This window comes from Mastigoproctus giganteus, chromosome 8, assembly GCF_048544385.1.
Source record: "Mastigoproctus giganteus isolate SK-2022 chromosome 8, ASM4854438v1, whole genome shotgun sequence".
Lineage (NCBI taxonomy): Eukaryota > Metazoa > Arthropoda > Arachnida > Uropygi > Thelyphonidae > Mastigoproctus > Mastigoproctus giganteus.
In genome coordinates, this window is record NC_143582.1 from 29,574,482 (window position 1) to 29,592,470 (window position 17,989).

Genomic DNA, 17,989 nt, shown 5'->3' on the forward strand with positions numbered 1-17,989 from the left:
ACGATGTTTTGAAGAAAACAGCAGTTTATGAGTGGTTTAATTGGTTTAAAAATGGTGAGAAAAAACTGAAAATGAACCTCACAGTAAATGCCCTTTGACATCAGGAAATGATGAAAATGTCATGAAAGGGAAGGAACTCATGCGAAATGATGGGCAAATACAGGACCATGTCGAGTCATTTTTGTATCTGAGGCAAGAATAAAAAATTGCTCCTCCCCTAAAATATTAAAAAAAAAATTAATTAAAGAAAGACTTATTTAAATTACATTTCTGGTATACATTTTAATAAAAAATTAAAATTGAGGTATGACAACCAGTGGGGCGACAACCATTGTGGCATGTAGAGCTTGGTATCTGTACAGTGGTGCGGCAAAGATTTTCGTCTTGCAAAAGCAAATGATAAATGAATTGGAATAATCAAAACATAAAATCGCAATTATTTAATCTTTTTTTTTGGTGCCCATTTCAGCTTTTAATCTGAGGCAAGAGCCTGGTTTGCCTCACTCTTGGCACAGCTCTGGGCAAATAGCTGTTGTTGAGATTGCTCATGAAGTTGAAGTGTCTGTAGGCTCAATATACATAGTCCTGATATAAGATTTACATGTGTTTTGTTATCAGTAAGGGATTGTTTTAATAATTCCTTACTGATAACAGAAACTGAACTGTCTTTAGTGTAAATTCAAAGGTCATGACAGCTAATTTTTACAAACAGGCTAAAGGGTATTTTCATGCATTATCATGCTTAGGCCATTTGTAAAAATTAGCTACCATGACCTCTGAAGTTTCACTAAAGGAAATGCAGTTTCTGTTTTCAGTAACATCAGCATGTATCTCACACAGGCCCTAAGTAACTAAAGCCTTAAGGAATTGTTTAAAATTTTAAATTAAATTAAAATTCTTTAAATTTAAATTTTTTGTTCAAATTCCTGAACAAAAAATTAAATTTTTTCCATCAGTATGTTACAAATGTACATATGTAAGAGGTGCCTCTGTAGCCAGGTGGGAAGGAGCAGCAGTGCGTAGCACACACTTCTTGATTAGACTGGGGTTCGAGCCTGTGACCACCAAATATGGAGGATGCGGAAAGGTCAAGGGAATGACAACCGCACATTTCCCGGAGCAATATGGCCTTAGTTGCTCATGCTCCTAAAAAAAAACCAAATAACATATGAAAGAATAAACTTATGTATGTATGTAATTTAATTGTTGTTGTTGTTATTTGGTTTTTAGGAGCATTAGCAACTAAGGCCATATTGCTCTGGGGATATGCGGTGGTCATTCCCTGACCTTTCTGCATCCTCTTTATTTGGTAGTCACGGGCTCGAACCCCAGTCTAATGAAGACGTGTGGGCTATGCACTGCTGCTCCTGCCCACCTGGCTACAGAGGCATCTGTAATTTAATTAAAAATATATAAAATGAATTGCATGTGTAACACTCATATTCTTAACACAATACTTCTTGTTATGTGACATTGAAAAATTGAAATTTCTCTATAGCAAAATTATTCTATAATGAAATTTTTGTGTGATTTAGACTTTATAGAGCACTGCATATGGAAATTTCAATTTCATGGCAACAGTCCTCTGTAAGCAATATTTGTTATCTTGAGTGAGTTCACTAAAAAACTTTCAATTAGAACACCTTTATAATGAGCTAAAACACCAGCTCAGGTTGAGGTTAATATGATCCACTGTGAGTACTGTGATAGTGACTGGCTTAGAGGAGAAATGTTGCAAACTTCTTGCAGGCTGCTGTCTTGAACTGACTGAAAGTTTTAATAATGGCACAATGCTATTATTCAAGCCAAAGGTGGAACCACACACTTTCCTTAATAAAAATCAGTTTTCATAAATACTACTGGTGCATGAATATTTCTGAGGTGGATAGTATATATATGCACAGAATTTTAAATCCTACCTGGTCAAGAGATTGAGGCTTATCTCTTACTTTTGTGCATCTACTTTTAAGTTCTTCAAAAACATTGGAATCAGGTAGAGGTCCCAAACATGAAATAGCTTTAGCAAACTGCTCTGGACTTGTAGTTAATAAGTAATCAAAAAATGATAATATCTGAAAAAATAAAAATAAATAAATATCCTTTTAACATTCATATATGATATAGAAGAATAAGAGAAAGAGAAATAGAAGATTCATATATGTCATAGAAGGTCTTAATTGCCTACTGACCACCTTTAATAGTCAGTTAATGGACAACATAATGATTTTATATACACAGAGTGGTCATTATATTAGGCAAACCTACCTAATAGTGAGTAGATTTTCCTCTAGTCCTCAGAACAGCTTGGATTCATTGTGGCATGAACAAAAGCATGCCACAGGGATGCTAATCATATTAACTGAACTGTTTCCACAGTTGTTGCGATTTGATGGCTGTGGATGTATATTCCAAAGGGCTTATTACCCCTCATCTCACAGGTGATCAATTGGAATAAGATGTGGTACTGGGAAAGCTGAATTCACTTTCATATTCCTGCAGCCAGTTCTGTATAATTCTGATCTCGTGACATGGCACATTATTTTGCTGGAAAAACTGATTCATAAATGGATATGCTGCAAAGGGATGCATCTGGTTGGAAAACAATTTCCACATAAACTGTGGAATCCAAATGTTGCTCCACTGATATCAAGGAGCCTAATAGGCTACAAAACCACTCTCCACACCATCACTACATTGCCACCACCAGACTGAATTGTGGACCTGGTAGGATGTATCCATGGGCTCATGCTACTTTTGCTGTATTATGTTCCTTCCAATCACAGTCATGAAATAGTAGGAACTGGGATTCATCAGACCAGGTAAGGAGGTTTTTTTTCAATCCTCCACTGTCCAGCATTGGTTTTTGAGCTGACTGTAGCCATATTTTATTTATTATTTTTTTTTTTTACAGGAGTGGAACCCAGTTTGGTTGTCAACTATGACATCCCACCTGTGAAAAAGTATGACATGTTATGCATTTTGAAACAGCCCCTTGATTACTACTGTTGTTCTGGGTTATTATCTGACTGACTAGCTTTTCTATTACCCTGCATAAATCTTGTCAGCATCTACTGGCCTCTTGCATCAACGAGCTGTTTATGACAACAGGAGATAGTCATATGCGAAAACCCCAAGAGGGTTTCAGTTTCCGAGATACTCAGATCAGTATGTTCTCACACAGTCTATCATACCACATTCAAAGTTTCTTAAATTTTTTGTTTAGCCCATTCTCATAATGAATTGCACACATGCAGCATCCCTACATATCTGCTTGCCTGGTTTATATAACATGGTATGAATATGTAGTGCTGTTGCTGAAGGAGCACTTCAATTCACGAAATGTGTAGGCATACCTAATAAAGCACAATAACCTGTAAATCTTATAATCCTCATAGAGGGTCAAAAAAGTGCATTTGGGATTATCATTTCTATGATTTGTAATCCTAGAGAATTCTTCAGAGAATAACAGTATTCAGAATTTTAATAAATAATAATAATTCTTTTTGGTGAGTTTCACTCACAATAAAGAAAATTCTATCATTAATTAATATTATTATTTATTGTTATCATTCAATATCAAAATCTATATACAACATAGATTTTCAAAAAACTGAGTAACTCTTTTTGAGATACAAATATATAATTAATTGTAATTATAAATAGCTAAAATATATATATATTTTATATAATTTTAATTTTAATTAAATATAATTTTCCTTATATATATTTACATATATAAGGAAAATTATAACAGGCAGAGAAAACAAGAAAACAGTTAAGTGCTATGAACCATTTTGGATAATTTATAATTTTATGCCATTCTGACTGCACTGATTTCAAACTTGAATAATTCCAGATCACATAAAAAAGATAGACATTTATATTTCATCAATGAACTATAATGCTACCAAGTTTCATGACTAGTTCAATAAAGGCCCACATATGACTATTTAGTTCAAATGTCAAAATCAAATCCCACTCACCTTTCCTCTTCATACATTTTGCAGCATCTATGGTGGTTGTTGGTTCTTGGGCACATTAGCAACTTTGAACCATATTGTACCACTGTGTGTTATGTCTGTAGAAATGATCATGGACTGATTTACATGTTGTGCAGTCTCAAAAACAAGAATATCTCATGGGGAAAAAACCCTACTCACTCCAGCTGAGATTGGCTAACTGCAATCCTAATTGAAGGAGCCTTTAGAACCTCTATATTTAAGCTAATCTTGTGAGGGTCCAGATACATCCCTCTCGTAGTGGTTTTTTTTTTTTTTTTATGAAAATCCCAAACATGAGAGATAATAGAACCTTATAGTACTTAGTACTGTGGATGGCTTGAAGGTTGAGAAGATGAAGATGAAAGAAGATATTTGTTGATATTACACTTGAATTTCTGTAGATTGAAATTTTCAGGAAATATGTAGAAAGGTTTTTCCAGAGAATGGAAGTTGAATGAATAAATGAGGAAGAAGAAAAGTTGGTTTGTGAGTTTGAAGTTGGGCAGTAAAAGGATGCTGACTGGTTGTGGCATGTGTTCAGACTGCTTTGGAAGAGAGAGCGGGAATTATAGAATCCAATTCAGAAGAATAGTGCCCATGGAAGTATCTACAAAAAAGGCATGCAGCAGAAACAGAACATCTATGAGACAGAGAGTGGAGAGACTCTATCCCAGTTGTGGGAAATATTCCACGGTAGGGTGGATTTGCAATTTGTATAGAGTGAACAGCTGTTTGGAAGAAAAAGTAAAACTAAGAGTAAAAGAGAAAACCCAGTTTTTTAGATGCAGAGGAAGAAAAATTTGTAATGTTCTTATGCCAAGAGAGATTAGAAGTCAGGGTAATCCCCAATACAGATATATGATCTTGCCTAGAAATCGGAATGTCATCAAAGATAGGCATAGGAGCAGAAGAATCCTTTTTGCAAGATATAAGACAGGACTGAGTTTTAGAAGGATTGAAATCAACTAAGTTATCTTTGCCCCACTGGAGAATTACCTGGAGATCAGCATTTAAGGAATTGGTAGTGGATGTTTGAGAAGTTGAAGCTATTTGTGCAGTTCAAGGTTTCTCAAACTGGAAAGTAGAATGTAATGTGCTATCATTAGCAAAACTGTGCATTGGATTTCCAGTCAATGGAAGAAATCATTAATATACAAGATGAAAAGAGTGGGGAAGTTAGAAGACAGAGCGCCATCTACCATCACCCACAGTGAGCAGTCAGAGAGAAAACTGGATATTCAATTAGAAAAAATAGTTGGCAAACAATAAGATGGAAGCATATTTAGAAGATCTTTATGCCAAACATGATCAAAATCCTTTGAAATGTCAAGAGCCACTACTTGAGTTTTATCAAACTTTTCCACCGAATTTGTCCATACATGGGTAACATAAACCAGAATATCACCAATGGATCAATGCTGATGGAATCCATACTGGCGATCATTAATGATGAAACATTTCTAAATAGCTTAAGAGTTGGAAGTTAATTCATTTCCCCATTACTTTAGAAAGAATAGAAGTGAGTGCAATGGGACTATAATTAGATGTGAGGGATTTTTCACCCTTTTTAAGAACTGGCTGGATATGAGCAAATTGCCAAGCAGAAGGGAAAACGCCTATGGAATAAGAGAGTGAAAAAAGGTGAACAGGAGTAAGTTCAGGAGCACAGGTTTTGAGAACAAGTGGAGAAATACCATAAGGACCTGGAGCTTTCTTAGCATCAAGGTTGATCAAAATTCTTCTGACATCCTTTTGATGGATGATCACAGAAGGCATTGAATGGATTGTACTGGGAATTGTGGGAGGTGGTTTACAAGATCATCAATACATGAGTTGAAAGAAAAATAGGATGCTAGCAGGTCAGTTTTATCTTTGGCTGAAGTGGCAATTGAACCATCCGGTTTTGACAGTTGTTGTTGTTTGTTTATTGTTTGTTATTTGGTTTTTAGGAGCATTAGCAACTAAGGCCATATTACTCCGGGAATATGCGGTGGTCATTCCCCGACCACTACAATACTACGTACTACCACTACAATAGCTTTAGGATGGGACAGTCCAATACTGAATTAGCAACACATGTTCAATCCCACAACCATGCCCCCTTAGTAGATTCAGCCATTCCTATTATCAAATTAAAATCCAGCTTTAAAATTTTCCAATATGAAGCCCTAGTTATAGAATGGTTTCGCCGCCATTCCACTGTTCAAGTATTAAATTCCAAACTACCCTATAACATAGCACCGGTCTGGAATCTCATGCACCTGAGATTCCCATGTGTATCCAGGAGCATCACAGGAACTTAGTCTTCTTAAATACACGCGTTTACTCTCATTCTACCATTGCCAACTGAAGACGTGTAAAACGAAAGCCACTTGTTATGGCTATTGGCCTTCTGTTTCCAACCGTATAACTTAAATCGTTTCAACATTGACAACCAAGGACGAAGACGTGCACTTCTACTTCCTTGCGCACATTTTAATTCTGTTTTTAAATCCTAACTCATTCATGCTAACTTAAATTTAAAATTATCATCCAATTTATTCCAACATCAATGCAGATTATAAAAAGGTGAGTATCATAATAAATTAAATTAAGCTACGCTATTATATTGTATATAGTTTTGACTGATTAATAACTGCTTTACAATTATTGCAAGCTTTAGTGTAGGCAGAAAATGAACCTGAAGTTTTGGAAACAAGCCAATTATGATATGCAACATTCTTCTCTTGAATGGCTTTAACACATTTATTGGAAAGCCAAGGTTTATATAAAGGACGAGATTTTAAGATCGAATGTGGAATAAAGGATTCCATTCCTACAAGAATAATTTCACTGACAAGACCTGAGAAAATGTTAACATCAGAAGATTCGAAACAGCAATCTTGCAGATCATCCCATTTGGCATTCTTGTAATGCCAAACAATATGAGGTTGAGAATGGCCACGAAAGAAAGGTTCCATTGGAGAAGAGACCATCAGCCTGAGATGCCTAGAGAACCACTTGCCTTGTGTATTTAGAGGGATTGTTTGTGAGAAAAGGATCAGTGTGTTGGCTGCATGGTTAGGATTGTTTGGTATTCTGGTAGGTAAAGGAACACTCTGTATGAGGTCTGGTCGAGATGCTGAGGCTTCCAATAAGCCTCAGAATCTCGACCAGCTGGAGTTGTGAACATAAAAATCACTATTAGGAAAGTTTGACTGGAGAAAGTCAAAGAGTTCCAAGTGATTAGTGGAGTTGGAAGAATGATAGAAGCAACAGATGAATCTGACAGTGTAGTAGAGAGATTTTAAGACAGAGAAGATCGAAAGGAGGAGATTCCAAATTATTAAGTCTCTGACAGGGAATATCAGAATGGACACATGCACAAGTAGCACCTTTGAAGTGAAAGGAATTATACAGCGAATAATTAAGACAATTGAGATGAGCAGTGGCTGAATCAACAGATAATTAGGATTCTCTCAAAAAAACGTACACGGTCTTTGGCAGACTGTAAGTGGAAATGAATATCATTCAGAATAGACTGTGTATATTTGTGAAATAAACAAGGAAGAGTTTGGGAGGTTTGATCTTTTCGCAGATACAGTCGGTCCTCGTATAACACATGTTTACATTACACGAATTCGATCATACACGATTTATAAATAGGGGAATGTTATCTTATATAACCCGAACCGAATTCGCTTATACACGATTCGCCTTTGTGTTTACAAGAAATGGCAGTCGAACGCGGAATCACCCCAACTGAACGCAACACAATAGGAAGAAGATTCTGAAAATGTATTTATGTGTTTTATATCAGTGAAGGGGAAACACATTTCACCATAATAACGTAAAAAACCAACACAATTCCAGTTATTGATATAATAGCAAATGCAATTAGATGGAGTTTACTACCAGTTTATAACAGATTCCACTAGCAGAAACGCAACTAGAAATTGTTTTTATTGTTTTATGGTAGTAACTCCCAGAAATGTGCTTTAGTAAAATGTGAGGTGTTAATAGTGTATCTTGGCCATGTTGTTTATTCAGTTGCTACACGCGGGCAGCTTTGTTTATGTGTATCAAAGCGTGCCTCCTCGTTTTGTAATTGTGCTTTATTCCCTAAAAATGAGTAAAATACTTAAAAGGTGTGAAAAGGAAGCGTTCTGGCTAAGACACTGCAGATTCAGAGAAAAAAAAAAAAGCAATATCGATAAACAGAGGCGGACTGGATCAAAAATTCTTAACCCGGAAAATTTATAGTGGCCTCATACTACGGTTTATGGCCAAAATCACACCGGCCTCCGGCCCTCCGTGGTTTCCCCCGTAAGGCTCCTGTCCGCCTCTGTCGATAGAGAAAAAGTATGAAATTGTGAAACGCTTTGAGCGAAATGAAAGACCATGTGATATTGCACGTGCTATAGACCTAAATCAGGCAACGCCGAGAATTACAAAGAATGCAGAGAAAATAAAAACAACTTTCATAGCAGGAACAACTCAGTGTAATTAAAATCCATTAGATTAAGACACAAGAATTGGAAGAGATGGAACGGCTGTCATCTGTTTGGATAGAAAATCAAACAAAAAGCAAGTTTGCTTACGATAGAAGCAAAAGCATTAGCAATATTTTATTACGACTTACGTATTATAATTACGTATTATATAATACGTAAGTATTTTATTACGACTATTTTATTTAATATAATAAATTTTTTACGAATAAAATACTTATTTTATTCGTAAAAAATACTTTTTTAGTATTAAAAAATACTAAAAATACTTTATTATAATATTTTTATTACATATTTTAATCGTTATAAAATACTTAATGTATTTTATAACGATTAAAATTACCCGATTATTTATTGTTTGGTAATGTTTTGGTTCCAAATGTGTGTTCAATCTTGGGTGGTCGGCACCTAACCCCACTTTTCCCATAGGGCCTGTTGTTTATATTGCACGATTTTGCATTGCACGAGGGTTTCTAGGAACGCAACTATCGTGCTATACGAGGACAGACTGTATGTTTGTTCTATTAGTTTGACAATTCATGGTGTATTCAGTAGTAAGAAAAGGTGGGAGGGTATGCTGTATGAAGTGATGAAATTTTTGGATATGCCATACACATGGTAAGAATATACCCAGCTTTCAGACATAACATGGCCTTAGCAATGCCCCTCCCCCAGACACGCTACTCGGACTCCCTCCAGTCTGGCAGAGTAGAGGCAGCAAAATTAATACTAGCTGATCCGGAAGCTTCCTGGAGAGTTACCAATAGGCTCGGTCCAGTGGACGATCTAGTGGCAAGCCTGCAAACACTGGATCTTGCCATAATGTCCATAACCTCAAAAGACATCAATCATACTGCATGACGGAAGAGGGCTTGACTAAACATGGGTTCCACCACTTCAAACTTCCAATAAGCAAAGTCGTGGTACTGCACCAGTTGTTAAAGATAGGGTATAACCAGTTAGTAGAGAACCAGTTATATGGTTACTGAAAAATGAGGATGAGCTGCCAATTTGGGACTAAGCCAAGCAAATTGGAGAAATTATAGTCTAAAACTTTATCACCACATTAAGAAAAAACAATCAAACTAATAAACTTTATTATTAATAAATACAATATAATTAATTAATTAATATTTTAATGCAGAATATGATGGTCTTAGCATAACCCATAAGAAGAAGTCAAGTGGGGTAATACATTATGCCAGAAATGTGGACTGGAAATGGGTTCACCCCTGGATAGGAAGGGATGGGCCCATTTTCAGGATACAATTCTGATATAACCTGACTGACTGACTTCTTTTTGTGGGGTTAAGCCAAGGATATCATATTCTGCACTGCTGTACCAACTTTGAAATAGAAGATCATGAATACCATTGTAATTGTTACTCTAGAGATAGTGCATAGAAAGTGATGGAATTCCTTTTGGAAATTCTAACTACTTTGTCACACATTGACATTTGTTGAGTTATGAAACTTGATAGCATATCCATTTAGTAATAAAATTTCCATATGTAATGTTCATTTGTTTGTGGACAGAACAGTTGGTTGTCAATGTACATTATGCAAATAATATACATTCTAAATTATGCAAATCTACAGCTGTACATTTGCATAAAATTCCAATAGATCCTGAAACACTGTCACAGAAAAAAAAAGGTCTAATAACCTTGTCACAGAGAAGTCTGCACCATCATTCACAGACACAAATCTGTATATTCACACTAGATACGTTTCCTTATTCTTATTTCTTTTTTAGCATTGAAAACTCCATAGTCATTTTTTAAAATTTAAAAGCCACAGCTCTGTAACCATTCAGAATAGGACAAATGCTTATATGAATCTTTTTCATTGTTTTCACATCCTGAATTTACCCTGAAGTTATGGGCTGCATGTTTCTAAACACCCTGTATATAGAGGTGATGAACAAAATATTGACACAATTGTATCATCAATTAAAACTGAACTATTAGTTGAATTTTATTTAAGATTTGCAGCAGTGTGGAGTTACTTTGTTAGAGAGTGGAATAACTGTCAGTTTTACATGCTTATGAATCCTATGCTCCCGTCAATAAGCAAAATAGCAGAGAAGACTCTTCATAATTGAGAAGAAGACTAAAGTGCATTTTTTTTACTGAAACAAAGTATAACTTCACAGAAAAGATTTCAGGCTATATTTGAAACTCTTTAAACACTTGTGAGAAACACAATAATTCATTTATTCAAGCAGTTTGATGAGGAAGTCTAAAGAAATGAAAAATAACCTCACATTCTCTTGACAAGAAGATCAACTAGATTTTTGAATGACAAGAAAATCAACTAAAAAAGCAGCTTGTGAATGTGGAATATCTCAGCCTCCTGTTCAATGAATGGCTCAATTGCATGTAAAAATGTTCCCATACAAGATTACAAAGCTCCATACATTTTCAAAAAATGGTAAGCAGAGAAGACGTCATTTGTCACATGGGTGGAAGGGAAAGATGCATTGTTGCACAACAATATCTGGTTCAAATGATGCTTCATTTCACTTGGATGGGATTGTGAATGAGCAGCAAACAGTTTGAAGCAACAGAAATTCCTCACCAGTTTTGTGAGAAAATTATCTAGGGAGTGAAAGTGACCACATGGACAATCACGTCAAGCTATGGTATAATTGGATCCTCCTCCTCTAACAAAATTGTTAACTCACAGCAGTACCTGCATATGTTTCAGAATGACTTTCTGCAACGGCTTATGGCAACTTGGCTTCCAGTGGTTTATGCAAGACTGCATTATTCTACATCTAGCTAATATATTTTATTTTTGGCCTTCTCATGCTGTCATACTGTTATTCCAATTGTCACAATAATGGGAATGTTTGACCACCTCTGAGTCCAGACTTGAACCATTGTTATTTTTTTTTTGTGGGCTTTCTTGAAAGAGGAGTTGCTCCACAGGAGACTTGCCACACTCATGGACTTGAGAGCCATGATGTCTGGTTGTGTCCTGAAATCAAGGAAGATGTGTCATCATCTCATTAAAAACATTGGTGTGTGCTTTCAGGAACTTGTTTGGAAAAATGGAGGACATACTGATCATAAAAATCCATAAAAGTTTTAACAATTATTGAAAATTATAAATTTCTTAGGGGAAAAAAGTGTCAGCATTTCAGCACCCTGTGTGTGTGCTGCGTCTATATATACAGGCAGTTCTCGCTTTACGAGTTCCCGGGTTTATGAGTTTTTTTTTCCCTAGTATCAAGTATCAACAAAATCGAAAATATGAACATTAATTGCAAAAAATGAATGTTAAACATTCATAAATACCGCATTCCAAACCACATGCGTAGCTATAAAATACAGTGTACCCCACTTCACGATATTAATCAGTTCCAGAGACACCATTGTATTGTTAAAATATAGTAATGTGAACCCAATAACACATTGTTTTTTGGTAATTCGTTTCAAGATCTCAGAAGCTGAAATTTTCGCTGTATAACTAAGCTATTTATCTCTCTAAAATGTCATTTTTAAGGTCACGAGCATGAACTTAGGACATATAAAAGGTCATGAGCGTGGTTTGTAAACTGTATTAGTTACCAATTTAAATCATTAAAATGCATTACACTGTCATCATTATCATATGTTCCGTTATAAGAATCAATTTTAAACACCTCTGTGATATTTTTCTAAAGCACATTTCTGGAGGTCACAACCATAAAACAATAAAAACAATTTGCACTTTCCAGTTTATTGGGCTTTTCTGTTACTGAAAGCAATTATAAATGGGTAGTAAACTCGATCTTCTTGCATTTGCAAAAATACCGATAGCTGGAATTGTGGTTTTTTACGTTATTATGGTAAAATGTGTTTCCCCTTTACTGAAATCTTCAATCATATAAAAAACATAAATAAATTTTCAGAATCTTCTCTTAGTTCCTTTTTTTTAAGCTTGTAAACTTGTTACTCCATGCGAATCATGTTAGTTGCAATTTGTGTGTGTGCCGTTAAAAATGTTTATGCATGCAATAGTGAAATTTATAATTAAAAGAGAAGATTATCTTGGAAACAAATGCCACTTGAATCATTTCTGAAGAAGTTATTTTGTTGTTGTTATTTGGTTTTTAGGAGCATTAGCAACTAAAGCCATATTGCTCCGGGGATATGCGGTGGTCATTCCCTGACCTTTCCGCATCCTTCGTATTTGGTGGTCATGGGCTCAAACCCCGGTCTAATCAAGAAGCGTGTACTACGCACTGCCGCTCCTGCCTGCCTGGCTACGGAGGCGCCTTCTGAAGAAGACAACTCCTTGTGCAACAAACTAATGAATGCCAAGCCAATAATGAGTGATCAACGAGTATGAATTTAGTCGATGATGATGATGAAGAATAAACATTCTTTAACATTTGTAAGTCATAAATAATTTCTCTATTATTATAATTGGCTTGATTTTACAGGATACGTTTTCATTTCTTTTGATAAATCAATCATTGTTTACACATAAACTAATTAGCTAACTAATTTCATTGTTGAGAACGTAACTCCTATTTTTAACCTTATGTCTATAGGAAATAAATTCTCGCTTTACGAGTTTTTGCTTTACAAGTGTGCACTAGGAATGAATTAACTCATATAGTCGAGAACTACCTGTATATATATATAGTTATAACTAATTGCTAAAAATTTTGTCTCAATGAACAGGGCTGTGTGAAGGTACTTGGGGCACCTGGATGCAAAAGGGGTTTGGGGCCCTTGTTTATTTATGTTGAGACTTTTATAGCTCCCTCGATTGGGGGCCCCTGGTGCAGTGATCCAATGCACTCCACATTTGGACACCCCTGTCAATGAAACTAAACATTAAAGAAATATCATTGTTTGCTTCTTCTCCAAAGGTGAGAAACTGTGGGCTGTTGGTCTTATTCTGTAAGCATACATGCTTCTGAGAACAGGAAGGATCATGATGAAGCTTACCATTTGTCCCAGAGTAGGCAGTTTATCAACATATGGAATAAGGCTACTAAATATAATTGGAAGCAGGTTACCGATGTCCTGTGAAAGAGAAAAAAAGTGATATCACCAAGTTTGATAAAAATTGAATAATAAATATATATTCTGGCACATTATAAAATTCAATCTGAATTAGTAGTTCCAGCACAAAACTGCTGTAAGCTGCATGCAATACAATTAAGAAAATTTCATATAGTTCATAAATATGTAATTGATATTATTATTTATTATTATTATTATTATTAGCCACATGGTGCAAGAAAGCCTGATGCTTATGCTTCACCTGCCAAAAAAAAAAAATTCCCTATTACCCTGAGAGAGAGAGAGAGAGAGAGAGAGAGAGAGAGAAGTAGAAAGGAATCACCAAGAAAGGGAAGAATGATGATATCCAGCTCAGGATCCTGGGTGTGCCAAGCCCATACTCACCAGATGTGAGCCCCTGGGTAAGTAATAAATTAATATTAACGTAGGTTAATATTAATAACGTTGATAAAAAAAAACACTGTAGTTCGAAAATATGAGATTTTGACCTGTAGTAGTTATAGAGAAAAACATAAGTGAGGCACATTCCATAACTACTGCTTGATAGTATAATTCTGAAATAGTACTTATGGAGTGTGCAGGGTTCATTGCTGTGCAGCATGTAACAACTATTAACGAATAGGAAAAAAAAAAAAAAAAAGAATTAGTGTAGAATGAAAATGAAGTAATCCAATATTTGCCATGTTTTCTGTTGACTTTACCTGCAACAACATTAATTTTCCTAATATAGAATAAAACCTCATAAATACAGCATTCAAAAATCTAGAATTCTCTTGGTAGTGCAGACAAAGTGCTTCCTATTCTATAACTAAAATAACATTATCAAATAATTTTTAATTTCCCAGAGGAAAGACAATAACTTCAGAAACAATAACAAGCAGTTTCTTAGGCCACAAATTAATCAAAATATTAAAATAGAAAAATGATTTTTTAAAAGTTATTTGTTAAAATTTTGAACTTTTATCACTTTGTTTGCTGGATACAGTATTTAACAGAAAAACCAAAGATCACATTGTTCCAAAAGATGCCAAAATAGCATTAGCTGTTTTATACTTTTGAAGTTCTATACTGATATCATTTATAAAAATTAAATGATCAAAACAAAGTATACCTCACTGTAATTTGGAAATGCATTACAGCAAACTTCAGTTATGAGATCCACACACAATATGCAAATACCTTCTTCTTCTCTGGTAAGGGATCTAGTCAAGATTATGAATATTTGTTAGAATGAACCAGGGAAATCTGTTAAAATTTGGAAAAATGTAATTAAACTCACAAAAACAAGAAAATATAGGGAAAATCTTTTACTACTCTGGAATTATTCAGTTGTTTTCTAAAAGAAAAATACTAGTTATTTTTTTAAATGTTTTTTGATTGTAAATTACAACAAAAATTCTTGGCTATAATAAATGAACCATTACTGAGTTATAAGAGTTATAAAACTCTATGCACATTTAGAAATTGTTGAGATCTGTGCAGAAATATTTTACACACAATCAGTAATCTGAAAATACCACAAATACTTGAGTACAAGTTGACTCTGAGTATAAATCAACCTCCAGTTTTGGGCATGGGAAGTTTGAAATTTGTGTTTTAAGGGCAGAGCCCATGTTGCCTGATTTTTTATATTTTGGCATAACAAAATGAATGAAGTGTGCAAAACTATTGGATCCAAAACCTTTTTTTTTTTTGGATTAAACAGTTTTGCACACTTCATCACATACAATTTATATTAATGTAATTTTATAAAATATATTTATATTAATGTATTTTATAAAATCAAAGTTATTGTTTATCACTTACTTTAATATTAAGTGAGTAAGTAAACTGTTGTTGTTATTTGGTTTTTAGGAGCATTAGCAACTAAGGCCATATTGCTCTGGGATATGCGGTGGTCATTCCCTGACCTTTCCGCATCCTCCGTATTTGGTGGTGATGGGCTCGAACCCCGGTCTAATCAAGAAGCGTGTGCTACGCATTGCTGCTCCTTCCCACCTGGCTACGGAGGCGCCGAGTAAGTGAGCAAATGCTTTAAATTCTTTGAAAAACTGTGCAACAAAAATTATTAATTATTTGTGATGATATGCAATAACATATGCCTTACAATCACTCAAAAAGAACTGAGAACAACATGAATTTTTTTCCTGGTAACATTAAAAAATTATTTTAAGTCTATTAATATAAATTTTTCTCCCTATGTAGAAACCTAACATGACTCATATAAAATGACTCCATACTTTTTGATTTTAGAAAAATTTTTAAGAAAATTCATAGATAAATATATATATAAAAAAAAAAAAATCAAGAGAATATTTGCAAATATATGAAAGCACATCAACAAATAATTTACCAAACCATAACATAGCATGATATTTAAAAGAAGGGTTCCTCCTTCACGTATCAAATCATTGTAGGAGAAAAAAAGATAGTTGTTTCTCAGGCTTCCAATTAGTTTTTTCAGAGTTATAATAAGCACAATACTAACCAATTCCTCCAACTGATCAAATATGGTGGTAAATATATTTAAGTTATATTAAATCATCTATCTTTTAACCCTTTCATGAGTGAGTTTCCTGAATTCTTCCTGTAGTGAGTTTAACAGGGAAAGACTATGTTGAGTAGACTTATTTATGAAATTTTGAAGTTTTACAAAATTATTTTGTATATAAATGCTTTCAAATATTAATGTCTTCTTATTCTGACTCCACTGCTCACCACAATCAGTAAAATTGTCAAAAATGAAACCAATAAAAAAAATTAAAAAAAAAAAAAAGTTAAAAAATACCCCATGTCATTTTTGACATGGGGTATTTTTAAGATTAAGAAGAAATAATATCCTCTCCATTTATGTATCACTTAATTTAATTTTATTAACTTACACATCTGAATTCCAGAAAACCTTGAATTTTGTAAACCAAAATCAAACTCCGGCTGACAGGTATAATGTTTTCTTCTGATTTCTAAAGTTATTTTCATGCTGCAATTATTAAAATAATCTCCTATTAGTTGGAAATATTGATGTGAAGTGTAATCAGCCTTTAATTTCTTAAAGAATTACAGATTATTCTAAGACATTTCATGATACTTCGTGTACCATTTCTTTAGTGAACTCTTGTAATGCCATCCCTATGACATCATCAGATTACAGGTACATGAGGCTGATATGAACTCTTGTAATGCTGTATGACACAATCAACTTTACAGGTATATGTGAGGTGAATGGTGACAAGGACAGCATTACAAGGGTTCACTGAAGAAATGGTATGGGAAGTACCACAAAACATCTGTGAATAATCATAATTTTTTTTATGAAATTAAAGGCAGTTTACCCTCCATGCTTATTTCACCAATTTCCAGTTCTTGATATAGTTGCACACCGTGCCACTAAAAGCATATTTAAGAAATACAAAAGCTTGTAACAGTGTATTCTTATTCTGACATAACTGTTCATCTGGCAGCTCTCCCAAACATCTGTCAGTCATCTAACTTCTTAGTTTTCCTGTGTCACATGTCTTAGTCTTTGACCATACATGCTGAGATTCGGGTAACGACTGATTTACTCAATGACTAAACGGATGAGGTTGGAAATTACCACAGAAAATAAATGCTTGTCTGTGGTAACTGTCTTGTCATGTCTGTGATCATAAAGAAAATTTTTATGATCTGTAATATGAAATATATTCAAATTTTGTGCAACCCTGATTATAAAAAAAAAAAAAAAAAAACATAAAATTATGCTGAAAATTTTTATTTAAAATATAAAATTGGATAAAACAGCTGGATGCTTTCAAATGAAGACCATTTTTTAATGAAAACTCCAAAACACAAAAGGTATTAGAATCTACACTGTGCTGCCACTTTATTAGGTACACCTACCTAGTAGCATGTTGAGCCTCCTTTAGCCTTCAAAACAGCCTGAATTCGTCTAGGCATGGATTGAACAAGATGCTGAAAAAGTTGTGTAGGAATGAAGTACCATGCAGATATGAGTGTGTCATGCAGTTCCTTGAGATTTGACGGAGGTGTACACCTGCAGTGAACAGCCCTTTCTAGCTCATCCCAAAGATGTTCAATAGAATTGAGAACCGTGGACTGAGTGGGCCACTGCAGCAAAGAAAAGTCATTGTCATGTTCCTGGAATAGTAATTCAGGCTTTGTGCATTGGTACACTATCCTGCTGGAAGTAATCATCTGACTGAGGATAAACTGTCAACATGAACGGATGCAGTTGGTCAGCAATTATGTTTAGGTTCGATGTGGCATTCAGACATGAATCTATAGGTATCAATGGACCCAATGTGTGCCAAGAAAACATTCCCCACACCATAACACTGCCCCCACCACCTTGCACAATAGTCGTCAGACATGACAGGTCCATGGATTCATGTTGTTTTCACCAAATTCTGAGCCTTCCATCAACATGATGCACCAGGAACTTTGACTCGTCAGAACAAGCAACTGTTTTCCAATC

At 34.7% G+C, this 17,989-nt stretch overlaps 1 protein-coding gene across 1 annotated transcript in view; it reads right to left on the bottom strand.

Annotated features, from left to right (window-relative positions):
- The window catches only part of LOC150081400 (serine-protein kinase ATM-like), a 313,728-nt gene that overhangs the window by 20,291 nt on the left and 275,448 nt on the right, over nt 1–17,989 (bottom strand). The window contains exons 29-31 of the mRNA XM_090380190.1: nt 14,627–14,717; nt 13,438–13,515; nt 1,920–2,072 (exon numbers count right to left, since the gene is read on the bottom strand). Coding sequence (XP_090236316.1) covers nt 1,920–2,072; nt 13,438–13,515; nt 14,627–14,717 — 322 coding nt within the window. The remainder of the gene's footprint in view (nt 1–1,919; nt 2,073–13,437; nt 13,516–14,626; nt 14,718–17,989) is intronic.